We start from the raw sequence: 26,988 nt of genomic DNA, 5'->3' as shown, positions 1-26,988 counted from the left end.
AGGATGTAAAATGGGATGGTTAGGGTCATGATGCGGGAGGGGATGGTTAGGGTTAGGCTGCAGCAAGGGTGGGTTAGGCTGCAGGAGAGGTGGGTTAGGCACTAGACAGAGGGTTAGGCTGCAGGAGGGGGGTTAGGCTGTGGGAGGGGATGATTAGGTTTAGGCTGTGACAGCGGTGGGTTATGATTAAAATACTCACCGGGATCCATTGGGATTTTGAACGTCGGCATGCTGTTGTTGACATTCTGACCCTTGACATATCAACCCCCAGGATATCGATACAATCCCATATATAAATATATACAGTATATCTATGAGACAACTTTCAAAGATGATGCAGGCTATTTACTAATGTAGTACAGATGTTCAATAGCCCTGAGCAAGCAAACAGCAATTACTGGTCTACAGTAAAACGCTGAAAACAAATGTCCGATTGGTGTCTATACAGATATATTATGTAAATCCGCTCTAACCTCCTCCCTGCCATTATAGTAATAAGTACTCAGCCTGTACCGCAAACATCCTCCTCCTCTTCTGTTCCATGTGCTGCAGGTGTGGACATACTATTACTTCAGCTGACCTGGGTAAAATTGGTGTAGACAGCACACAATCTGTGTTTTACAGGAGATGCTCTAAAACGGGGTAGAAACTTTATTTTACATATTTTTAAAACAAGAAATTTTCTGCAATGACAACAACAAAAAAAAGTGCAAAATCTTCCAACGCTCTTTCCTCTGCCTGTGTCCCAATACACGTTCCCGAAGACGGATCCCTCACCTCTTGTGAGACACATCTGTAGGTATCCAGGAACACCAGCCTGTCACCACACATTACGTCCACTGAACACAATCCCGCTGTGCCAGAGTAATTCTGATTACAAGGTCTACCTGGTACAAGGAGAATAGGACTCCAGTGTATCATGGATAAACTGGTTGAAGTGTATGTGGTACTCAGCTTCCCACGGGACTGTGAGCCACTGTACGATCTCTTGAGGTAGCTCTGGGTCCTCCATCCATAGAAGCCAAGCGCTTTCTTTCTGCTGCATCTGTAAAAGATAAAAAAGCAAGTAGTTACCAACCTAACATCTCTATCACGGTTGTTAACTCAGCAGTCAGCCCTTTCCCACAAGCTCGCTGCCTAGGTGTAATCCTTGACTCTGAACTGTCCTTTGTTCCCCACATTCACTCTGTCTCCAAATCATGCTACATGCATCGAAAAAACATCTCCAGAATATAACTATATCTTACACAAGACACTGCAAAACCTCTAATTCTTGTATTTATTATCTCCAGCATTGATTATTGTAATAGTCTCATTACTGGTCCCCATAACAGACTTTCACCACTACAATCCATTTTGAACGCAGGTATGGGGCTGATCTTCCTCGCTAAAGGTTCATCGTCTGCTGCTCTGCCAGTCCCTCCACTGGTTACGTACACATAAAGCTATTAACCAAACTACACCAACATACTTCTCTTATCTCAAAATATCTCCCAACCCAACCTCCGCTCTGCACAAGATCTGCGTTTCTCATCCACACACATTACCTGCTCCGATTCACGGTTACAGGACTCCCACCCACTTTGTGGAATGCGCACCCATACACACAATAAGACTTTCCTCTAGTCTCCAAACCTTCAAGCGTTCCCTGAAAACTTACCTCTTCAGACAAGCTTATCAAATTGTAGAACCACCCACATAACCTCCATAGGATATGAAACCCAATTATATCCCCTCTATTCAGTCCACTCATAACTTTACACATTTCCTTTCTTCACTTTCACATTCTCCAGACCCTTGGCCAACATTCTTGCTTCACTGAATCATACAGCCCACCAAGAACCTCTGCAATATGGCTAGACTGATACGTAATAGGTAGCACCTATCCTTGTGTATGATTGCCAATTCCTTTAAAGATAGTAAGCTTGCGAGCAGGGTCCTCTTACCGCTTTGCCTGTCTGTTATTACCCAATCTTGTTTTACTACTGTGTGTTCCCAATTGTAAAGTGAATAGAATATTCTAGCACTATGATACTAACTATTAATAATAACATGCAAACAGTTACCGACTAGTCATGTGGCATGCATTAAACGGAATCTCCAAGTTCTCAACAACAAAGAAACAAAAGAAACAAGTTTAAACCCATTATAACAGTATTAAGTGGCTATTTAAGTAACAGACTTCACTATCAAATTATGTGAAAAGGGAGCGGCATCAGTCAACCTATCTCAGGTACTTGCAAATAAAGGGCAATACATATTCTTCTGTATTTTGGGTGTGCTATGCTTTGTCGACATGAGAATGTTGACATGGTCATAATGTTGACATGCCCGCAATAATGGTATTGACCAGGCCAACATTCATGTCAACACTGATGAAATGGCATCATGGTTAGACTACCGACAAAAGTTCCCTTGCGAGATATGGCTGGATCCAGCACAGCCAAACGTTGAGCCATATGCTCATTTTAAATTTTGAACAATAAAATAATTGGTGTCACAAAATCTTTGAAATCCTGACTCCATGTATCTACAGCAGTTGGTCATTTCACCCATTACAGTGTGCAACTTTGCCTGGAGACCACTATACAGCTGTGTTCTAATTTTTTGTGCTAAAAAATGATTTAAGAATGCAACACATACTCAGGAACCATGTTAATTAGAAATATTTTCCATGTCCAGCAGTGCAACCTCCCTGGATGTAATCACTACTATGCAACCTCCCCCTATCCATTTCCTATGTTGTTATCTCTCTCTCTCTAATGAGCATGAGTTCTGAATTTGTGTTATCAGGAGAGCAGCAAGTCTCTCTATTAAGCCTTGAGCGTTAGGTTGAGCTGTCAAGATAAATAAATATAACTGCATAGAAAGAAAAGGTATTAAAAGTATTCTGCAAATTCTAACGTAAGATCATCTAGACAAGCCACTATGCGGCGTGGCTTCTGAATTATTTCTATTGTTGATTCTGTAATGGTATGAAACAAGAGAGCCATTTCTATGCCCAACTCATTTCTTATCCTATGACATCCCTACCATCATCATGAGCGAGCTTCCAGATTTTTTTCTGTTATGTTGTCCCAAACTACTCCCTCCGAATTCTGTACTTGGCCTCCACCAGTGGACTCTTTCTCTCGGGTGTGGTATGTTAGGTCGTCATGTCGATATGAGAATGTCGGCATGCTCAGCTGTCCTTAACCTGGTCCTGGTGACCGTAACTTCTGGGCAGACATCTGAAGAAGTGCTGGTTTTGGCAATTATTTTTACGCGCTCTCTCTCTAACCCTAATCCCCCCCCCCCCAAGTCTAAATGTTGGCATTCTGAGAATGTCAACATTTCAGGTAAAAACACTGGGTTGTTGACACTGGGATGTTGAAACATTTCCACATTCTAATATTAACATTGTGGTGTCAACATTATGAATATCGACATAGTAACTGTTGAAAATGTGACTGGACCCCCTTCTTCTTATGAGAATGGCCACTGCCTTGATCTTGTACTCACTAGAACATGCTCGGTTTCTGATTTAATACTAATTTCTCTCTTTTAAAGCACAAGCTTACACCTGCATATTCCTCCATTACTTCAAGCTCACTGTTAAATTCTACCAACCTCCTAAAACCCAGAGCCATGTTAGTCACCAATTTCTACATTCACTTTTATGGACACTGCTGTTCCATATCTTAACCCAACCATAGAAGCAGCCCTTGATGAGGTGGCTCCAGCTACTCCTCACACTCTACTTTGACTTAGAGGTCAGCCATGGCATTACGGGGGGAATGTTATAGGGTGTTAGAATCAGAAAGTGAGAGATTTTGGGAGGGCTCTCCTGTTTTTTTAAAGTAGCAATCATTTACATGGCAAAACCAACCTGGTTTTGCCATTAAAATGATTGCTACTTTAAAAAAACAGGAGAGCTCTCCCAAAATCTCTCACTTTCTGATTCTCACATCCTATTACATTCCCCCCTACATCTACAAAAACTCTTGTAAAACAGAACGTCAGTGGTGTAAGTCTAATATGCCCAACAACTTCCTCACATAAGGCCACATACCACCTGCATTGAAAGGCTCTCTACACTGCCCAACATATTTCTAATCTCTGATCAAGCTTCTAACCCCAAGCGCCTAAATCTGTTGGTAGCTACAACCTCTCCCTCTAAATTCCATCAGGCCCTAAGAAGACAATCAGATACTGGTTTTTATTTTGTGCCCAAGGAGCTGGGCACCATTTTCTTTGGCTGCTGGAGTATCCTTGTAAATGGCAACTTTATTTAATACTTAATTCATTTGATCTTCTAAATTTCATGTGAAGAGTTCTCTGTACAAAATCCACTGGAAAGGGCAATGAGGGCTGCTCATATTACTTAATCTGCCATGACTGCTCCTGTGGTTCTCCTCACTCCCAGAGCAGGTTACCTGGTCAGTGTTTTCAACTGCAAGAGGTGTTGTTGCACAGCAAACTTGGGAAATGCAGGGAAAGCAGCCACGTCTTTCTCATGGAGACTGTCTTTCCCCCTGGTGGTTGTGTCCTGCTTACAGGATCTCCACTGGGTTAAAGCTGTCCTACAGGAGGTGCCAGACTGTTCTGTGCCTAGAGGGTGGATCTTTGCCTAAAACTCGACCCAGCGGCAGTGTTATGGAAGCTATCTAGTTACTGCGGAGGATTTTTCTTTTACTTTTCTCTGTGGCCGTCTGATTGTGGGAGTGCTGTATGTCTTCTTCTGTATTCTTATTAAGCACAGGCTGGTAGTATACACTTTCTCTTGCAGGGACTTTTTATTTGGTTATTGAGTCTGCCTGCCCTTTTGTTAACTTCTTGCAGCACTGTAGTAATTCTCGATCTACTAGTTCTCTCTATACTAAGGCGTGTTCTACAGCTCATTGGTTTCTGTCAAGTTTCTCTGCTGCTTCATCATCGGTTTTGATTATATTCTGTGTTTTGGTGTCTGTGTTTCTTTTTGTATTATGTCTGACTGCACAGAAGCACCAAACTTCTCATTCTACTTTTTTAGGAGGAGGAGCTACAGTGTACTTTCTCTCTCCCCTGTCTCCCAGTCACCACGTGAACCCCCTAAGGTTGTCATCCAGGCAGAAGACCTTAATATCTTCTTCACTGGACAGACAGTGAGGCTCATTCAGGTGCGGCTGTACTTGCCGTTACGGTTGCTATCTTTTGGGGTGTGCAATTTCGACTATATGCTAATATGGGCAGAAGCTAACCTAAGTATAGGGACACCCACTATTATCACATAATTTCCAAATGACTGCGTATAATTGCTGATACATCAGTACCATCGTTGCAAATCAGGTCATATCGGAGAGTCTTGAGTGCCTCTGAAGACGTGCAGGCTGAACTGCTCTCCCGGGATGCTGAGGGTTCTCCAGTAGCAAATAAGATCATAACTTCTAATAGTTGGCCGCCCACAAAACGGCATCTGAACTTTACCCAAACACTCTCCATTCTCACCCCCCAAACGCTGTCTTTCTGTCACTCATTTTGCAACTAATTCCTCTGTAAAACCACCATCTCAATGCACTCGCACTGCAGCTCAGACGCATGTGCAGTAAGAAAACAGCGACCGATGTCAGTACAATAGCCACTTCGCAACAGCACCTGAATGAGCCCCTGTGTGCCTTAATATCTTCTTTGTTGGACAGACTGAGTGAAGCCAACATTGCTAGGGACCACGAGCACCAAGGTGCTCCACATGTGTTCTTCCAAGGAGAGTCCGATTCTGACCTTTTTCTGGTGGAGAAGGGTGAGGTCCAGAGGGATGTGAATTTTGAAGATTCTGGGAATAGGAAGATGTGCCAGGCATTAGTGATTAGATTTGACTAATCTGTCAGGCCTTGGACTTTAAGGACCCAATGGAACCCATAGTTACCTATGTGTATTCCTTAAAAGAAAGAAGAAGCAGACTGTGCATTTTCCATCCATTTCCCACTTGACTTCTCTTGGGAGAGGCATGGCTAAACCTGGATAGGCCATAACAGGAGCCATGGGCCTAATTCAGACCTGATCGCGGCAGCAAATTTGTTAGATAATGGGCAAAACCATAGGGGGTCATTCCGACCCGATCGCATGCTGCAGTTGTTCGCAGTGCAGCGATTGGGTCGGAACTGCGCATGATTGACAGGCAGAGGCGTTCAATGGGCGGGAGGGGGCATGGTCCGGCCAACGCGCGGGAGGGGGGGGGGGGGGGCAGCGGGCCGCAGCGGCTGCGTGACGTCACACGCAGCCGCTGGGACCCAGGGCAGCGACGAGTAACTCCCGGACAGCCGGAGGAGCTGCGCTGGCCGGGAGTTACTCTTCAAGTACAAAAGCATCGCCGCTGTGTGATGCTTTTGTACTTGTGTGGGGGAGGGGCCCGGACTGACATGCGGGCGGACTAGCCCTGTGCTGGGCGTCCCCCCGCATGTCTGGGAAGATGATCGTAGCTGTGCTAAATTTAGCACAGCTATGATCAACTCGGAATGACCCCCCATATGCACTGCAGGGAAACAGATATGACATGTGCAGAGAGAGTTAGATTTGAGTGGGGTGTGTTCAAACTGAAATCTAAATTGCAGTGTAAAAGTAAAGCAGCCAGTATTTTCCCTGCACAGAATCCATATAACCCACCCAAATCTAACTCTTGCTGCACATTATATATGCCCCACCTGCCATGCACATGGGGGTTAATTCCAAGTTGATCGCAGCAGAAAACTTTTTAGCAATTGGGCAAAAGCATGTGCACTGCAGGGGAGGCAGATATAACATGTGCAGAGAGAGTTAGATTTGGGTGTGGTGTGTTCAATCTGCAATCTAAATTGCAGTGTAAAAATAAAGCAGCCAGTATTTACCCTGCACAGAAACAAAATAACCCACCCAAATCTAACTCTCTCTGCAAATGTTATATCTGTCCCACCTGCAGTGCACATGGTTTTGCCCAATTGCTAACAAACTTTCTGCTGCGATCAACTCAGAATTACCCCCATGGTTTTGTCCATTAGCTAACAAAGTTGCTGCTGCGATCAGGTCTGAATTAGGCTCCATGTCCCTTTGCTTCTGCATACCCTTTTGCTCCTGATGAGTTGAGTAAATGGAAAATTCCACCTTGGCTTGCCAGAGCTTTCATCAATTCAATTCCTTGTTTGACACAGGCTTAAAGGTTCAGGTCCAGATAGAAGTGTGAGGGGACGGCCAAATCTACTTTTGTTACTGCTAGGGCTTCTCTTCAGTTGGTCTTATCTTCTGTTTTGGCTGCCAAGGCAGAAAAAGGTAGGGGAAATGGGTAGGTTTTAGGTTGCAATATAGATCTTTGCAATATGAACTGCTTCCACTGGTGCTATACCATGGATCTCCTGTTTTATGTGGGCGATATGCTCATGGATGTAGTTCTTGGCTTGACCCCAATATCTGCTTTGACTTAAATGCTTAAATTTAGACTTTGACTTAAATGCTTAAATTTAAATCTACTTAAATGTAGGCCTTTGCTCCATCTGTCCTTTTTGAAGAAGGACAATATATCATTACAGCAAATTTCCTTCTGTTCAAGATGGTGAAACCAAAGAACTAGTGGTTTTGGCCCTTATGGGTCTCCAGTCAAACTAGTGGATGGTCACTAAAGGGGCAGTCAGTCTGGACAGGGCAGACGTTGCGGCCCCAAGCCTGCCAACAAGCAGTCCGCATGACTGGACCCATCCCCACCCAAACTGGGGTGTTTGTTATTCCATACCTGGACGATCTGCTGATCATCCCAATGACAACTCAAACACTGGAGGCAAATTTCTGCAATAAATTACACCAAGTCCTGCTTGTTCCCTTCATAGCATCTAAAATTCATGGACTTATTCCTTGAAACCTAATCATTTCATCCTGCGACATATGCCAGTGCTCCTGGCTTGCACCAGAGTGTCAGCTGCAGTTGCTAGGGGAGAATACTGTTTTGCTTCAAGGTGGTTCCATTTGCATGCTTCCATTCACAGATCCTTCATACTCTGCTTCCCACCCAATGATCAAGAGAGCATCGTCATCTGGCAAGCCAGTTCTTCTGGTGGCTGAAAATACACTACCTCTGCCAATGCTGGATCCTGCCCATGGGCAAATGGACCATGGTGATGATGTATGCCAGTCTCCTGCGATAGGAAGCAGTAATGCTGGTCTTTGTCCCTTATTAAAGCAGATGTCACTGAAGGTACAGTTCTTGCTCTTTCCATGTTCTTTTACAGAACTTGTGTTCCATGTCCAACTGCCTTATATTATTTAGGTAGTTCCTTGGGACTTTAATTTGGTTTTATCAGTATTGCAAAAGCCACTCTTAATTCTGCTCACTTCAGATACCTCATCTGGTAGGTGTTTTGTTGGGAATCTCTTCAGCCAGCTGCGTGTTTGAATTGACTTTCTAGGCATTGATGCGTCTTGATTCAATAGGGTTACAATAGCCTTACCCAGATGGCTTAGATGCTAGACAGTAAGACCTTGCTGTATGAAGGCACTGATATCTTCCTAGAAAGGAACTGGAAGTGTGTATTGAAACAGTCACCTGACTGGATAGCTGCAGCACCAGTGCAGTCAGGCACCATCTTAACTACATTCTTCTGGCCTTTATCAGTATGAATGTTTGGAGGCTGGTACTTTATCTCTCGCTACTTTATCACAATCCAAGTATTAGAACATCTTGCCCATAGACTGTTGAGTAATTTGGAGCATCATACCTCATTATAGAGCCAGATACGGAGGTGCAATGGTGCTGAGCGGAATAAATGTACAGAGCTGATGCTTCTGATTGCCTGTTTCTCTTTGAGCTTCACTCTCTCTGGTAGTTCCTGGGAAGATCCTTCATCAGCAGGTTGAGGCATATGAAGCCACTGGTGTGTTTCCTCTAGTAGGTACATATGAGTGTGAGTAAGCAGCAAAGATATTGGAGCAGCTTTAGCAGCACCCTGAGCCAAAGCCAGAGGAGATGCTGTGTTACGCGGAGCCAGATCTGAATTAGCACAGGCATCAACAGCTTTATCAGTTCCAACATCCTCTAAAAGAAGATCAAACAGAAATCATTAAACAAAGTGACAAATTAAAAATAAGGCATAAAATGTAACAACTTAACAAAGAAGTGATAAGTGGAAGGTGATAATGCACCAGCCAATCATTACAGGTTTGAAAAATTACAGTTAGGAGCTGATTGGCTGGTGCATTATCACTTTCCACTTATAACTTTTTTATCACTGCTTTATCACTTCTCCAGGCTTAATACATCTGCTCCAGTGTGTGCGAGTTGATTTGCAGCTACATAGAATTTGACGGCACATAACAACCATTTGGCCCATCCAGTCTTTCCTTTTTGGGTGCAGTTATAAGGATTAGGGGTTCAGTTAGGGTATTAGCGTTAGACTATTAGGGTCAGGGTTTGGAGTAAGGGTTGGGGTGTTAGTGATAGGCTAGTAGGATTAATTGTGAAGGTTTCAGGTATTAGTGTTTGTGTTTAAGATTAAGGTAGCCCTAAATGCGGCTTGTAGTTTCTTTATGGCTATGTTACATCCTCTACAAAGCCCAATTATTTAAATTAAAAAAAATAAAAAAGAGTCAAAGAGTGTGACTGCTATGACAGTTTAGTTCAAATTGTGGTTGCTTCATCTGTTCAAGTACAACAAAGAATAGTAAGAACAAGGCTGTTTCCATGACATCAAAGGCGGTCTCTAAGCAAAATAGTTTATAGTGTAGAAGTTTTAAGGAAGTCCCCTCTTTCAAATGGTGTAAACCCTGAGAAGTTCATGCCTGGTGATATGTATGATCACCAGGGAACACCACTACACCACAGAAATCATTATTAAGTGCAGCCATGGGGAATACTGTATTTCCTACTTCCAGGCTTCAATAATCTCAAGGGCACCCTTATTTGAAAGAGGAGAGTCCCATCTTTCAAATGCTTATGGTCTGATGACAATATCAGCATGCACTGCAGACGGATGGGGGAGGGCACTTAACTTGCGCAATCTCATAGTCTAGTGATCACTACAAAAGAAATGAGGACATTCAGATATGGTAAAATTCCAATGCCCAGATCTGTCCTAGCCTGGCATTAATAAAACACAGAGTTTTACTCATTTGGGTTTGTCCCAGGTTGACTGTTTTAAATGGTGGGTCACGTTGGTCTACCATTATTGTTCCTACACATTTCTGCATTTCATTCAAACACGAAAAAAGAAAGGAAAATGTATTTTAGTTTTCAAATGCTATTTTTAAAAAAAATAAAAAGCTGTGTGTAGAATTTGACTATTTGCTATTTTGTAGAGGTGGATTAATGCGAAAGCAATAACCAAAAGGTATTCGGGTATGGGTCATTAGGTCGACCACACTTAAGTTGACAGTCATTAGGTTGACCACTACTGGTCGACATGGTCAATAGATCGACATGAGTTTTTTTCCCCCACTGTTTTTGGTGTTGTTTTCTTCGTAAAGTGACGGGGAACCCCAATTAGTGCACCGTGTCCCCTCACATGGCTCGCCATGCTTCGGGCAAGGTGCCTCGATCCACTACCACTGCGCTCGGCACAGGTTACCGTTCCCAATAGTAGTCCACGTGGAACGTAAAGTATGAAAAAGTTCTAAAAACGCAAAAAATGTTTGAAAACCTCATGTCGACCTTTTTCCATGTTGACCAACAGTGGTCGACCTAATGACCATATCCCAAAGTATTCTTGGTGGTGTTTACAAACACAAAACTGCACACATTTGCTTTAAGTTACTGTCTTGCTAGATTGGTTTTTTGGTTTGAAGAAAAATATATTGCTACTCTAGGGAAATTCTAAATCCTTTTACAAAAAAAAAAGGTATAGGTGTATATTCAATTAAAGTCGGATCCATTCCGACATGTATTTGTCGGAATGGATCCGACAACCCCTATTCAATCCCATCTTAATTCGACTTTTTCAAAGTCCCCCCCCTCTCTCCTCCTCTGGGTCCGTATCTCAGTCCGACACAATTTTGATGTCGGACTGAGATGGTCGAAAAGGGGGCCAAAAGCGGCCACAAGCACGTGGATCGGCAGGAAAATATTGAATAGGTCGAATCAGGATTCGACCTTAAAAAGTCGAAAACTGCCGTCTTTTCGACAGACGGCAGTTTTCGACTTCAATTGAATATACCCCATAAATTGTATTGGAACTGCATAAGTAAATGCTGATGCATTAATGTGACAGCCCAAAAAGTGCCAAAATAGGCAGCAGTGAAGAGGTTACAACCTTTATTAAAGTAGGTTATTTTCCCACACACTGTACAGTGGTAAGAAACAAACACTGAATACAAGAACACTATTTGGAAACAAAAATGGAGAGAGGGGAATGCTAATAAGAGCTTTCAATCTAGTTGTAGCAAGCTGCCAGGTGCAGCCACTGCCTCATAGAAAGCTGATATAAAGCACTGATATATTTTCTGTTACTTAGATAATGCACACACATAAGACGACAGCAACACATTCACTGATGAACATCCTGTTATTACTTGTCAGTAGATTATAGCAGGGAAGGCAGCTAGAGTACAGATTATTATTGTTGAGGCAGGTGCAGACCTTGAACAGAAAAGTCTTACCTCGTAGTAAATATGCAAGCACATAGCGATAATTAGTGGGGCTACAGCTCCCCGCTCCAAGGTTATCATGTAGGAGATGCCTGTGCAGGATAGAGATACAAGGGAAGGGGAGATTTAACAGGTGTTCACAGATAGGATGCACAAGGATACAAGACAATAGGATAATTGGAGTTTGTATGTTCTCCCCGTGTTTGTGTGGGTTTCCTCCAAAAATCTATAAACATACTGCTAGGTTAACCAAATTATGATGAAAAATGTAACCCTATTGTGTATGTATGTGTGTACATGTCTGTAGGGAATATAGATTGTAAGCTCTGGGGCAGGGACTGAACGACAAGAGGATTTTGGTATTTACCAATAAATCCATTTCTCTGAATCCACTCGGGGACACTGGAGATCTCAGACAGCTGGGGTGTGAAGGATGCAGACCGGAGGAAACACAATAAAAAAAAAAATTATGCACAGCCGGCTCCTCCCCTTTCACGCCCCCTAATCCCTCCAGTATGAAAAATTGACGGAGAGAAGAGGGAACGTGAAGAATCAAGCCTATACGGGAAGGAACCAACCGTACCAACACGTCAAACAGCAACCAAGAACTAAGAACATAATAATTAAACTGGTTGAACTAAATGTAACAAGAACACGCAGGCTGACAGCACCAAGGCGGGCGTCCAGTGTCCCCGAGTGGATTCAGAGAATGGATTTATCAGTAAGTACCAAAATCCTCTTTTCTCTTTCATCCACTATGGGACACTGGAGATCTCAGACAGCTGGGGATGTCCCAAAGATACTCCCATGGGCAGGAGTGCTGTCCTAAACCTGAAGAACCAAAACCTTGCATCTCTAGATGCAAATGTATCAAACCTGTAGAATCGAGTGAACGTGTGTGCTGATGACCATGCTTCAGCTCTGCAAAGTTGGGTAGTGGAGGCTCCTCTAGCCGCAGCCCATGAAGCACCAACTGATCTGGTGGTATGAGCACCTACCCAAAAAGGAACCCTCTTACCACTAGAGTTATATGCCTGCTTTATGGTTAGTCGTATCCATCTGGCCAAAGTTTGTTTCGAAGCCGGCCAGCTCCTCCTGGGACCATCATACAAGATAAACAAAGCGTCTGACTTCCTAATGGAACTTGTAGCCTGTATGTATACCCGTACGGCTCTGACCAGATCCAAGGCTAAGTCCCCATATGTCAATCCATGGAAGGAGGGGACCAAAATCGGTTGGTTTATGTGGAAACCCGAAAGCACCTTAGGTAAAAACTTCGCTTTTGTACGGAGCTCCGCTCTGTCTTCATGAAAATCTAGGAAAGGACTTGTACACGACAGAGCCCCTAACTCTGAGACCCTCCTCGGTGATGCTGTGATGCTAAAGCCAGGAGCAGGGCTACTTTCCAGCTCAAGTATTTCAAATTTGCCTCTTCCAAAGGCTCCAAAACTGGCGATCTCAAAAATTCTAACACCATATTTAGATCTCACGGGGCCGTGGGAGGGCAAAAAGGTGGTTGTATTCTCAACACACCCTGCAAAAATGTCTGGACCTAGAAGCCGTACACAAAGTTGCAGCGAGACCGTCTGGTTCTGTAGAACCTGATGTACCATTTCCTATGTCTCAAATCTTGTCTTCTGGAAGAAACACCTTCAGTTGTATCGTATCTAAAATGAGGCCCAGGAATTGAATCCTCTGCGTTGGTTGCAGATTGGATTTCTTGAAATTTACGGTCCAGCCATGTCGAAACAGAAACTGATGAGTGATCTGAGCCTCCTGGATCAAGTGGTCCTGGGAGGGAGCCTTAATAAGAAGGTCGTCCAGATACGGTATTATCGTTATCCCTAACGATCTCAATTTCGCTAGCATGACTGCCATGATCTTTGTGAAGACTCTCGGGGCTGATGATAGGCCGAACCGTAGAGCTCTGAACTGGTAATGAGACTTGCCCACTGCAAACCATAAATAGGCTTGGTGCACTGTCCAAATTGGGACATGGAGGTATGCATCCTTTATGTCCATTGGCACCAAGAACTCTCTGTGTTCCAGTCCCGCAATAACTGACTGTATTGATTCCATATTGAATCTGTAAATCATCAGGAATTGATTTAACACCTTTAAATTGAGGATTGGCCTGACCGACCCATCCAGTTTTGGCACCACAAAAAGATTTGAATAAAATCCTGTTCCTCTTTGAGAAGTCAGGACAGGCATAATTACTTCCGTCTGAAGTAACTTTTGAATAGCAGAGTCCAATGCCTTCGCTTTTTGAGGGCACCGAGGAATGCCTATTGTAAAGAACTGACAGCGAGGACGGTTTTGAAACTCTATTTTGTATTGCGGTGTAACAATATTGTTGATCCAGACTTCTGTCGAGATTTCGGCATAGGTGTCCTGAAACCTTTCCAACCGTGCGCCCACCATAGGAGACCGTCATGCCGCAGTCTTGTCTGCAGGTTTTGGGTCCTGTTTTTGGGCTGTGAACTGGGAATGGCCTCTGCCTCTATTTCCACGAGCTTGACCGCCAAAACCTCTTCCTCAAGCTCGAAAGGATTGAGACCTATAAGAATTGAACACCGGACCAGAGTAATTTCTTTTGACCGGTGGCGTAGTTCTAAGATACGTGGTAGGCAGAAAAGTAGATTTTCCAGCTGTTGCTTGTGAAATCCACTTGTCTAATTCTAGACCAAATAAAGCCTCCCCTATAAAGGAGATCGCCTCCACTGCCATCTTGGAATCTGAGTCCACTTACCATTCCCTGAGCCACAAAATCCTTTGGCCAATACAGCCGAAGCTGAGATGCGTGACACTATCCTGCTAGCATTCTTTGTAGCTTGGCAGATGTATGTAACCAACTCCCGGATATGCTCCGCTAGTCAAACTATTTTTTCCTGGCTGTTATCTTCTGACACTGCCTGAACAATTTGACCAGCCCATGCTACAATAGCCTTATTTACCCAAGCACTGATAAACTTAGGTCTTTGTGATGCTCCTGCAGCCACAAAGAAAGAGTTTAGTGCCGTAACCAACTTACGATCTGACACATTCTTTAGTGTAGTCACGTTTGGTATAGGTAATATTGTCTTCACAATCGGCAGGACCTCCCACTTTGACATGACACCCTTAGGCAGTGGGCAATTAGCCGTAAACTTTTTGGGAAACTGGAAGCGCCTATCTGGATGCTTCCATGCTTCACCTATTTGATCCTGGATAGTCTGAGGAATCGTAAAAACTGCTGTTTGCGGTTTCTGAGACTCAAATAGATCAAAGACCTCAGGTTCCTTAACTTCCTCTTCCTTGAAGTTATGGACCTGTTTTACCACTTCAATAAGGGATTCTAACCCCTTGACATCAGAATCCTCCTGCTTGAGAAAGGGCATCAATTATCGCCTCTACTGACTCTCCCTCCTCCTCCTCGTCTATGAGACCCTCCTCCTCTCAGACTCTTCTTGCAGGATAGGGAGGGGTCTCTTTACCGCTTTACGCACATTCTTTTCTACCTGTGCGGACGGAACTACTCTAATTAGGAATTCCTCCATAGTCTTGTAAAAACCTGCAGCCCATTTTAAATGTTGCTTGAGGGATTCACCAATCAGCAGTACTTTCACCCTATTAGAGTAGGAAGAGAAAGACGTAGGGATATAGGGAGCAATGAAACACGGGAGTCACACAGCTTGAAATATATTTAAAAAAAAGTTTGAGTAGAGTTGATCGGGTTGAGAATTTTTGTTGCTCCTCCTCCGCAGGACCTGTCAGCAGTGTCCTTTAGAAGATAAAATATTAATTACTTTATTCAGAAAGATCTTGTTCTGGAGAGCTTGTTTATAAAAACTCCCTAGCCTCAGCCAGTGCTAGTAATGATAATAATAACATAGTACCGGAGTATAAGCTCCTTGTTCTGATTCCTGTGCCAATCACCTAATAAGACCTCCCCTCAGAGAGGACCGCCCGCTCTAACTGGGCGCCTTACAGAAAAAAATAAGATTTTAAACCTACCGGTAAATCTATTTCTCCTAGTCCGTAGAGGATGCTGGGGACTCCGTAAGGACCATGGGGGGTATAGACGGGCTCCGCAGGAGATAGGGCACCTAAAAAGAACTTTGACTATGGGTGTGCACTGGCTCCTCCCTCTATGCCCCTCCTCCAGACCTCAGCTAGAGAACTGTGCCCAGAGGAGATGGACAATACAAGGCAGGATTTAGCAATCCAAGGGCAAGATTCATACCAGCCCACACCAATCATACCATGTAACCTGGATCATACATAACCAGTTAACCGTATGAACAACAACAGTAACGGTCCAAGACCGATTTCAACTGTAACATAACCCTTATGTAAGCAACAACTATATACAAGTCTTGCAGAGTTTCCGCACTGGGACGGGCGCCCAGCATCCTCTACGGACTAGGAGAAATAGATTTACCGGTAGGTTTAAAATCTTATTTTCTCTTACGTCCTAGAGGATGCTGGGGACTCCGTAAGGACCATGGGGTTTATACCAAAGCATCCAATCGGGCGGGAGAGTGCGTATGATTCTGCAGCACCGACTGAGCAAACGCTAGGTCCTCATCAGCCAGGGTATCAAACTTGTAGAATTTAGCAAAAGTGTTTGACCCCGACCAAGTCGCCGCTCGGCAAAGTTGTAATGCCGAGACGCCTCGGGCAGCCGCCCAAGAAGAGCCCACCTTCCTAGTGGAATGGGCCTTAACCGAATATGGTACCGGCAATCCAGCCGTAGAGTGAGCCTGCTGAATCGTATTACAGATCCAGCGAGCAATAGTCTGCTTCGAAGCAGGTGTGCCAATCTTATTGGCCGCATACAGGACAAACAGAGCCTCTGTTTTCCTAATTCTAGCCGTCCTGGCTACATAAATCTTTAAGGCCCTGACTACGTCCAGGGATCTGGAATCCTCCAGGTCACTTGTAGCCACAGGCATCACAATAGTTTGATTCACATGGAATGAAGAAACCACCTTAGGCAAAAATTGCGGACGTGTCCTCAATTCAGCTCGATCCACATGAAAAATCAAGTAGGGGCTTTTGTGTGACAAAGCAATTCTGATACTCGCCTTGCTGATGCCAAGGCCAACAACATGACCATCCAAGTAAGAAATTTCAACTCAACCTTGTTAAGCGGTTCAAACCAGTGTGATTTTAGGAACTGCAACACCACGTTGAGGTCCCACGGTGCCACTGGAGGCACAAAAGGAGACTGGATGTGTAGCACTCCCTTTATAAACGTCTGGACTTCTGGAAGAGAAGCCAATTCCTTCTGAAAGAAAATCGAGAGGGCCGAAATCTGAACCTTAACAGAGCCTAATTTCAGGCCCATATCCACTCCTGTCTGTAGGAAGTGGAGAAAACGACCCAGATGAAAATCTTCCGTAGGTGCATTCTTGGTCTCACACCAAGACACATACTTTCGCCAGATACGGTGATAATGCTTAACCGTCACCTCCTTCCTAGCCTTTATTAAAGTAGGGATGACCTCTTCCGGAATCTCCTTTTTCGCTAGGATTCGGCGTTCAACCGCCATGCCGTCAAACGTAACCGCGGTAAGTCCTGAAATACACAGGGCCCCTGTTGCAACAGGTCTTCCCTCAGAGGTAGAGGCCAGGGATCTCCTGTGAGCATCTCTTGTAGATCTGAGTACCAGGCCCTTCGAGGCCAGTCTGGGACGAGTATCGTCTGTACTCTTCTTTGCCTTATGATCCTCAACACTTTCTCTGACGTCCTAGTGGATGCTGGGAACTCCGTAAGGACCATGGGGAATAGACGGGCTCCGCAGGAGACTGGGCACTCTGAAAGAAAGATTAGGTCCTATCTGGTGTGCCCGGCCAGAGCAGGATGCACCTAGTGGGCTCTCCTGAGCTTGCTAGTAAAGAAAGTATTTGTTAGGTTTTTTATTTTCAGTGAGATCTGCTGGCAACAGACTCACTGCTACGTGGGACTGAGGGGAGAGAAGCAAACCTACCTGCGTGCAGCTAGCTTGTGCTTCTTAGGCTACTGGACACCATTAGCTCCAGAGGGTTCGAACACAGGGCCTGACTTCGATCGTCCGTTCCCGGAGCCGCGCCAGCCTCCCCCTTGCAGAGCCAGAAGGAGATGAAATCGGCGGCAGAAGACTCCGGTCTTCATTAAGGTAGCGCACAGCACTGCAGCTGTACGCCATTGCTCCCACTGCACACCACATACTCCGGTCACTGTAGGGTGCAGGGCGCTGGGGGGGGGGGGCGCCCTGGGCAGCAATAAGATTACCTTTTGGCACATTATGCACATAATACAGTCTGGAAAACTGTATATGTGTAAAAAAAACCGCCATTAAGATATACAAAACGCGGGAGAAGCCCGCCGCTGAGGGGGCGGGGCCTTCTTCCTCAGCACACCAGCGCCATTTTCTCTTCACAGCTCCGCTGGAAGGACGCTCCCCAGGCTCTCCCCTGCAGTATCCAGTACAAGAAGGGTAAAAAAGAGAGGGGGGGGCACATAAATTTAGGCGCAAATAAGATAATAAGCAGCTATTGGGAAAAATCACTCATTATAGTGTAAATCCCTGTGTTATATAGCGCTGTGGTGTGTGCTGGCATACTCTCTCTCTGTCTCCCCAAAGGACTTTGTGGGGTCCTGTCCTCAGTCAGAGCATTCCCTGTGTGTGTGCGATGTGTCGGTACGGCTGTGTCGACATGTTTGATGAGGAGGGTTACGTGGAGGCGGAGCAAGGGCAGATAAGTGTGGTGTCGCCCCCGACGGGGCCGACACCGGATTGGATGGATATGTGGAAGGTCTTAACCGACAGTGTCAACTCCTTACATAAAAGGTTCGATGACGCAGCAGCCTTGGGACAGCCGGGATCTCAGCCCGCGCCTGCCCAGGCGTCTCAGAGGCCATCAGGGGCTCATAAACGCCCGCTAGCTCAGATGGTAGACACAGATGTCGACACAGAGTCTGACTCCAGTGTAGATGAGGATGAGACAAATGCACAGTCTACAAAAGCCATCCGATGCATGATTACTGCAATGAAAAATGTATTGCACATTTCTGATATTAACCCGGTTACTACCAGGAAGGGTATTATGTTTGGGGAGAAAAAGCAGCCAGTGACTTTTCCCACATCTGATGAATTAAATGAATTGCGTGAAGAAGCGTGGAGTTCCCCCGATAAGAAACTAGTGATTTCTAAGAGGTTACTGATGGCGTACCCTTTCCCGCCAACGGACAGGTTACGTTGGGAAACATCCCCTAGGGTGGACAAGGCGCTCACACGCTTATCAAAAAAGGTGGCACTGCCGTCTCAGGATACGGCCGCCTTAAAGGAGCCTGCGGATAGAAAGCAGGAAGCTATCCTGAAGTCTGTGTATACACACTCAGGTACTATACTGAGACCTGCTATTGCTTCAGCATGGATGTGTAGTGCTGCAGCCGCATGGTCGGATTCCCTGTCAGACAACATTGATTCCCTCGTCAGGGATGCTATTTTGCGAACCATAGAACATATAAAAGACGTCGTCTTATATATGCGGGATGCACAGAGGGACATTTGCCTGCTGGCATCTAGAATTAATGCAATGTCCATTTCTGCCAGGAGAGTATTATGGACTCGGCAGTGGACAGGTGATGCTGATTCTAAAAGACACATGGAGGTTTTGCCTTATAAGGGTGAGGAATTGTTTGGGGACGGTCTCTCGGACCTCGTATCCACGGCAACAGCCGGGAAGTCAACTTTTTTACCTCAGGTTCCCTCACAGCCTAAGAAACACCGTATTATCATGTACAGTCCTTTCGGCCTCAGAAAGGCAAGCGGGTCAGAGGCGCATCCTTTCTGCCCAGAGGCAGGGGTAGAGGAAAGAAGCTGCACCAGGCAGCCAGTTCCCAGGAACAAAAATCCTCCCCCGCTTCCTCTAAGTCCACCGCATGACGCGCGCATCTCCGAAACTTCAGCAACCAGTGGGTTAGCTCATAAGTGGATTTCTGGGCTGTACAAATTGTATCTCAGGGATACAAGCTGGAGTTCGAGGCGACTCCCCCTCGCCGTTACCTCAAATCAGCCTTGCCAGCTGCTCCCAGGGAAAGGGAGGTAGTACTGGCGGCAATTCACAAGCTGTACCTCCAGCAGGTGATAATCAAGGTTCCCCTCCTTCAACAGGGACGGGGTTACTATTCCACAATGTTTGTGGTACCGAAACCAGACGGTTCGGTGAGACCCATTCTGAATTTAAAATCCTTGAACACTTATATAAGGAAGTTCAAGTTCAAAATGGAATCGCTCAGGGCGGTTATTGCAAGCCTGGAAGAGGGGGATTTTATGGTGTCGCTGGACATCAAGGATGCTTACTTGCATGTCCCCGTTTACCCACCTCACCAGGAGTACCTCAGGTTTGTGGTACAGGATTGTCATTACCAATTCCAGACGTTGCCGTTTGGTCTGTCCACGGCACCGAGAGTATTTACCAAGGTAATGGCCGAAATGATGATACTCCTTCGGAAGAAGGGAGTTATAATTATCCCGTACTTGGACGATCTCCTTATAAAGGCGAGGTCCAGAGAGCAGTTGTTAGTCAGCGTAGCACTCTCTCGGGAAGTGTTGCAACAGCACGGCTGGATTCTGAATATCCCAAAGTCGCAGCTGATTCCTGCGACGCGTCTGCTCTTCCTGGGCATGATTCTGGACACAGAACAGAAGAAGGTATTTCTCCCGGTGGAGAAGGCCCAGGAATTGTCTTCTCTGGTCAGGGACCTCCTGAAACCAAAACAGGTGTCGGTGCATCACTGCACGCGAGTCCTGGGAAAGATGGTGGCTTCTTACGAAGCAATTCCCTTCGGCAGGTTCCATGCAAGGATCTTTCAGTGGGATCTGTTAGACAAATGGTCCGGATCGCATCTTCAGATGCATCGGTTGATCACCCTGTCCCCAAGGGCCAGGGTGTCTCTGCTGTGGTGGCTGCAGAGTGCTCATCTTCTCGAGGGCCGCAGATTCGGCATACAGGACTGGGTCCTGGTGACCACGGACGCAAGCCTCCGAGGATGGGGGGCAGTCACTCAGGGAAGGAACTTCCAAGGACAGTGGTCAAGTCAGGAGACTTCACTACACATAAATATACTGGAACTAAGGGCCATTTACAACGCCCTGAGTCGAGCAGAGCCCCTGCTTCAAAACCAACCAGTGCTGATTCAATCAGACAACATCACGACGGTCGCCCATGTAAACCGCCAGGGCGGCACAAGAAGCAGGATGGCGATGGCAGAAGCCACAAGGATTCTCCGATGGGCGGAAAATCACGTGCTAGCACTGTCAGCAGTGTTCATTCCGGGAGTGGACAACTGGGAAGCAGACTTCCTCAGCAGGCACGACCTCCACCCGGGAGAGTGGGGACTTCATCCAGAAGTCTTCACGCAGATTGTAAACCGTTGGGAACGGCCACAGGTGGACATGATGGCGTCCCGCCTCAACAAAAAGCTAAAAAAATATTGCGCCAGGTCAAGGGACCCTCAGGCGATAGCTGTGGACGCACTAGTGACACCGTGGGTGTACCAGTCGGTTTATGTGTTCCCTCCTCTTCCTCTCATACCCAAGGTACTGAGGATAGTAAGAAAGAGAGGAGTAAGAACTATACTCATCGTTCCGGATTGGCCAAGAAGAACTTGGTACCCAGAACTACAAGAAATGATATCAGAGGACCCATGGCCTCTGCCTCTCAGACAGGACCTGTTACAGCAGGGGCCCTGTCTGTTCCAAGACTTTCCGCGGCTGCGTTTGACGGCATGGCGGTTGAACGCCGGATCCTAACGGAAAAGGGCATTCCGGATGAAGTGATTCCTACGCTGATAAAGGCTAGGAAAGACGTGACAGCACAACATTATCACTGTATATGGCGAAAATATGTTGCTTGGCGTGAGGCCAGGAAGGCCCCTACAGAGGAATTCCAGCTGGGTCGATTCCTGCACTTCCTACAGTCAGGAGTGACTATGGGCCTAAAATTAGGATCCATAAAGGTCCAGATTTCGGCCCTATCTATTTTCTTTCAAAAACAACTGGCCTCACTGCCTGAAGTTCAGACGTTTGTTAAGGGAGTGCTGCATATTCAGCCCCCTTTTGTGCCTCCAGTGGCACCTTGGGATCTTAACGTTGTGTTGGATTTCCTGAAATCCAACTGGTTTGAGCCACTTAAGACCGTGGAGCTAAAATATCTCACGTGGAAAGTGGTCATGCTATTGGCCTTAGCTTCGGCTAGGCGTGTGTCAGAATTGGCGGCTTTGTCATGTAAAAGCCCTTATCTGATCTTCCATATGGACAGGGCAGAATTGAGGACTCGTCCCGAATTTCTCCCTAAGGTGGTATCAGCGTTTCATTTGAACCAACCTATTGTGGTGCCTGCGGCTACTCGGGACTTGGAGGACTCCAAGTTACTAGATGTAGTCAGGGCTTTGAAAATCTATGTAGCCAGGACGGCTGGAGTCAGGAAAACTGACTCGCTGTTTATCCTGCATGCACCCAACAAGCTGGGTGCTCCTGCTTCAAAGCAAACTATTGCGCGCTGGATCTGTAACACAATTCAGCAAGCTCATTCTGCGGCAGGATTGCCGCATCCTAAATCAGTAAAAGCCCATTCCACAAGGAAGGTGGGCTCTTCTTGGGCGGCTGCCCGAGGGGTCTCGGCTTACAGCTTTGCCGAGCTGCTACTTGGTCGGGTTCAAACACATTTGCTAAGTTCTACAAGTTTGATACCCTGGCTGAGGAGGACCTTGCCTTTGCTCATTCGGTGCTGCAGAGTCATCCGCACTCTCCCGCCCGTTTGGGAGCTTTGGTATAATCCCCATGGTCCTTACGGAGTTCCCAGCATCCACTAGGACGTCAGAGAAAATAAGAATTTACTCACCGGTAATTCTATTTCTCGTAGTCCGTAGTGGATGCTGGGCGCCCGTCCCAAGTGCGGACTCTCTGCAATACATGTATATAGTTATTGCTTAACTAAAGGGTTATTGTTATGAGCCATCTGTTACTGAGGCTCAGTTGTTGTTCATACTGTTAACTGGGTATGGTTATCACAAGTTGTACAGTGTGATTGGTGTGGCTGGTATGAGTCTTACCCTGGATTCCAAATCCTTTCCTTGTTGTGTCAGCTCTTCCGGGCACAGTTTCCTTAACTGAGGTCTGGAGGAGGGGCATAGAGGGAGGAGCCAGTGTACACAAGATAGGACCTAATCTTTCTTTTAGAGTGCCCAGTCTTCTGCGGAGCCCGTCTATTCCCCATGGTCCTTACGGAGTTCCCAGCATCCACTACGGACTACGAGAAATAGAATTACCGGTGAGTAAATTCTTATTTTTGTGATGAGAAGAAGAGGAGGAAACGCGTAGACCGATTTGAACACCCACGGTGTTGTTATCAGAGCGTCTACTGCCACTGCCTGAGGGTCCCGAGACCTGGCACAATACCTCCGAAGCTTTTTGTTGAGGCGTGACGCCATCATGTCTATTTGAGGAGTTCCCCAAAGACGTGTTATGTCTGTAAAGACTTCTTGATGAAGTCCCCACTCTCCCGGATGGAGATCGTGTCTGCTGAGGAAGTCTGCTTCCCAGTTGTCCACTCCCGGAATGAAGACAGCCGTCAGAGCGCTTACATGATTTTCCGCCCAGCGAAGAATCCTGGTGGCTTCCGCCATCTCGACTCTGCTTCTTGTCCCGCCTTGGCGGTTCACATGAGCCACTGCTGTGACATTCGGCTGCGCTGGATGTCAGGAATATAAATATACTGTACAGAGAGCCAACGTGAAAAGTAACAATATTTATTATAAATAAAACATTATATACCGGTAAAATGATTAAGAACAGTCACTAATAGTGAACTTGGGGTAACTTGTAGTAGCTCAGGATCAGTACAGTATAATAAACGTGACCTTAAAGGAAAAGTTCCGTATTCCACTTGATAAGACAGGTAATTAATAGAGAACAGGGTGCACTGGTAATAATAAGAATTTACTTACCGATAATTCTATTTCTCATAGTCCGTAGTGGATGCTGGGGACTCCGTAAGGACCATGGGGAATAGCGGCTCCGCAGGAGACTGGGCACATCTAAAGAAAGCTTTAGGACTAACTGGTGTGCACTGGCTCCTCCCCCTATGACCCTCCTCCAAGCCTCAGTTAGGATACTGTGCCCGGACGAGCGTACACAATAAGGAAGGATTTTGAATCCCGGGTAAGACTCATACCAGCCACACCAATCACACCGTATAACTTGTGATCTGAACCCAGTTAACAGTATGATAACAGAGGAGCCTCTGAAAAGATGGCTCCCAACAATAATAACCCGATTTTTGTAACAATAACTATGTACAAGTATTGCAGACAATCCGCACTTGGGATGGGCGCCCAGCATCCACTACGGACTATGAGAAATAGAATTATCGGTAAGTAAATTCTTATTTTCTCTAACGTCCTAAGTGGATGCTGGGGACTCCGTAAGGACCATGGGGATTATACCAAAGCTCCCAAACGGGCGGGAGAGTGCGGATGACTCTGCAGCACCGAATGAGAGAACTCCAGGTCCTCCTCAGCCAGGGTATCAAATTTGTAGAATTTAGCAAACGTGTTTGCCCCTGACCAAGTAGCTGCTCGGCAAAGTTGTAAAGCCGAGACCCCTCGGGCAGCCGCCCAAGATGAGCCCACTTTCCTTGTGGAACGGGCTTTTACAGATTTTAGCTGTGGCAGGCCTGCCACAGAATGTGCAAGCTGAATTGTACTACAAATCCAACGAGCAATAGTCTGCTTAGAAGCAGGAGCACCCAGCTTGTTGGGTGCATACAGGATAAACAGCGAGTCAGATTTCCTGACTCCAGCCGTCCTGGAATATTTTCAGGGCCCTGACAACATCCAGCAACTTGGATTCCTCCAAGTCCCTAGTAGCCGCAGGCACCACAATAGGTTGGTTCAGGTGAAAACGCTGGAACCACCTTAGGGAGAAACTGAGGACGAGTCCTCAATTCCGCCCTGTCCGAATGGAAAATCAGATAAGGGCTTTTACAGGATAAAGCCGCCAATTCTGACACGCGCCTGGCCCAGGCCAGGGCCAACAGCATGACCACTTTCCATGTGAGATATTTTAACTCCACAGATTTAAGTGGTTCAAACCAATGTGACTTTTGGAACCCAAACTACATTGAGATCCCAAATTGCCACTGGAGGCACAAAAGGAGGCTGTATATGCAGTACCCCTTTTTCAAACGTCTAAACTTCAGGGACTGAAGCTAGTTCTTTTTTGGAAGAAAATTGACAGGGCCGAAATCTGAACCTTAATGGACCCCAATTTCAGGCCCATAGACACTCCTGTTTGCAGGAAATGTAGGAATCGACCCAGTTGAATTTCCTCCGTCGGGCCTTACTGGCCTCGCACTACGCAACATATTTTCGCCAATTGCGGTGATAATGTTTTTGCGGTTACATCCTTCCTGGCTTTAGATCAGGATATGGATGACTTCATCCGGAATGCCTTTTTTCCTTCAGGATCCGGTGTTCAACCGGCATGCCGTCAAACGCAGCCGCGGTAAGTCTTGGAACAGACAGGGTCCTTGTTGGAGCAGGTCCCTTCTTAGAGGTAGAGGCCACGGATCCTCCGTGAGCATCTCTTGAAGTTCCGGTTACCAAGTCCTGCTTGGCCAATCCGGAGCCACGAATATAGTGCTTTCTCCTCTCCATCTTATCAATCTCAGTACCTTGGGTATGAGAGGCAGAGGAGGGAACACATACACTGACTGGTACACCCACGGTGTTACCAGAGCGTCTACAACTATTGCCTGAGGGTCTCTTGACCTGGCGCAATACCTGTCGAGTTTTTTAATCATGTGGACGACTTCTGGGTGAAGTCCCCACTCTCCCGGGTGGAGGTCGTGCTGAGGAAGTCTGCTTCCCAGTTGTCCAATCCCGGAATGAATACTGTTGACAGTGCTATCACATGATTTTCCGCCCAGCGAAAAATCCCTGCAGCTTCTGCCATTGCCCTCCTGCTTCTTGTGCCACCCTGTCTGTTTACGTGGGTGACTGCCATGATGTTGTCCGACTGGATCAACACCGGCTGACCTTGAAGCAGAGGTCTTGCTAAGCTTAGAGCATTGTAAATGGCCCTTAGCTTCAGGATATTTATGTGAAGTGATGTATCCAGGCTTGACCCTAAGCCCTGGATATTCCTTCCCTGTGTGACTGCTCCCCAGCCTCGCAGGCTGGCATCCGTGGTCACCAGGACAAAGTCCTGAATGCCGAATCTGCGGCCCTCTAGAAGATGAGCACTCTGCAACCACCACAGGATGGATACCCTTGTCCTTGGTGACAGGGTTATCCGCTGATGCATCTGAAAATGCGACCCGGACCATTTGTCCAGTAGGTTCCACTGGAAAGTTCTTGCGTGGAATCTAGCGAATGGGATTGCTTCGTAGGAAGCCACCATTTTTACCCAGAACCCTTGTGCATTGATGCACTGAGCCTTGGTTCGGTTTTAGGAGGTTCCTGACTAGCTCGGATAACTCCCTGGCTTTCTCTTCCGGGAGAAACACCTTTTTTCTGGACTGTGTCCAGGAACATCCCTAGGAAACAGAAGACAAGTCGTCGGAACCAGCTGCGATTTTGGAATATTGAGAATCCAATCGTGCTGCCGCAACACTACCTGAGATAGTGCTACACCGACTTCCAACTGTTCCCTGGATCTTACCCTTATCGGGGAATCGTCCAAGTAAGGGATAACTAAAATTTCCTTCCTTCGAAGGGATATCATTTCGGCCATTACCTTGGTAAAGACCCGAGGTGTCGTGGACCATCCCTACGGCAGCGTCTGAACTGATAGTGACAGTTCTGTACCATAACCTGAGGTACCCTTGGTGAGAAGGGTACATTTTGACATGAAGGTAAGCATCCTTGATGTCCCGAGACATCATGTAGTCCCCTTCTTCCAGGTTCGCAATCACTGCTCTGAGTGACTCAATCTTGAATTTGAACCTCTGTATGTAAGTGTTCAAAGATTTTAGATTTTAGATTTAGAATCGGTCTCACCGAGCCGTCTGGCTTCGGTACCACAATAGTGTGGAATATTACCCCGTTCCCTGTTGCAGGAGGGGTACCTTGATTATCACCTGCTGGGAATACAGCTTGTGAATGGCTTCCAAAACTGCCTCCCTGTCAGAGGGAGACGTCGGTAAAGCCGACTTTGGAAACGGCGAGGGGGAGACGTCTCGAATTCCAATATGTACCCTTGAGATATTACCTGAAGGATCCAGGGGTCTACTTGCGAGTGAGCCCACTGCGCACTGAAATTCATTGAGAACGGGCCCCCACCGTGCCTGAGCTTGTAAGGCCCTAGCGTCATACTGAGGGCTTGGCAGAGGCGGGAAAGGGTTTCTGTTCCTGGGAACTGGCTAATCTCTTCAGCCTTTTTCCTCTCCCTCTGTCACG

General features: G+C 46.3%; 1 protein-coding gene across 2 annotated transcripts in view; it reads right to left on the bottom strand.

The window, feature by feature from the left end:
• Positions 1 to 633: 633 nt before the first annotated feature.
• STK11IP (serine/threonine kinase 11 interacting protein) overlaps positions 634 to 26,988 on the bottom strand; it is a 210,636-nt gene continuing 184,281 nt past the window's right edge. For both annotated transcript variants that reach the window (XM_063933797.1, XM_063933796.1), the window contains exons 24-26: positions 11,569 to 11,648; positions 8,697 to 9,013; positions 634 to 1,045 (exon numbers count right to left, since the gene is read on the bottom strand). In XM_063933797.1, coding sequence (XP_063789867.1) covers positions 884 to 1,045; positions 8,697 to 9,013; positions 11,569 to 11,648 — 559 coding nt within the window. In that variant the 3' untranslated portion in view covers positions 634 to 883. The remainder of the gene's footprint in view (positions 1,046 to 8,696; positions 9,014 to 11,568; positions 11,649 to 26,988) is intronic.

This window comes from Pseudophryne corroboree, chromosome 7, assembly GCF_028390025.1.
Source record: "Pseudophryne corroboree isolate aPseCor3 chromosome 7, aPseCor3.hap2, whole genome shotgun sequence".
Classification (NCBI taxonomy): domain Eukaryota; kingdom Metazoa; phylum Chordata; class Amphibia; order Anura; family Myobatrachidae; genus Pseudophryne; species Pseudophryne corroboree.
The sequence above is the reverse complement of the archived record's forward strand: the minus strand, read 5'-3'. Positions and strand labels throughout refer to the sequence as shown.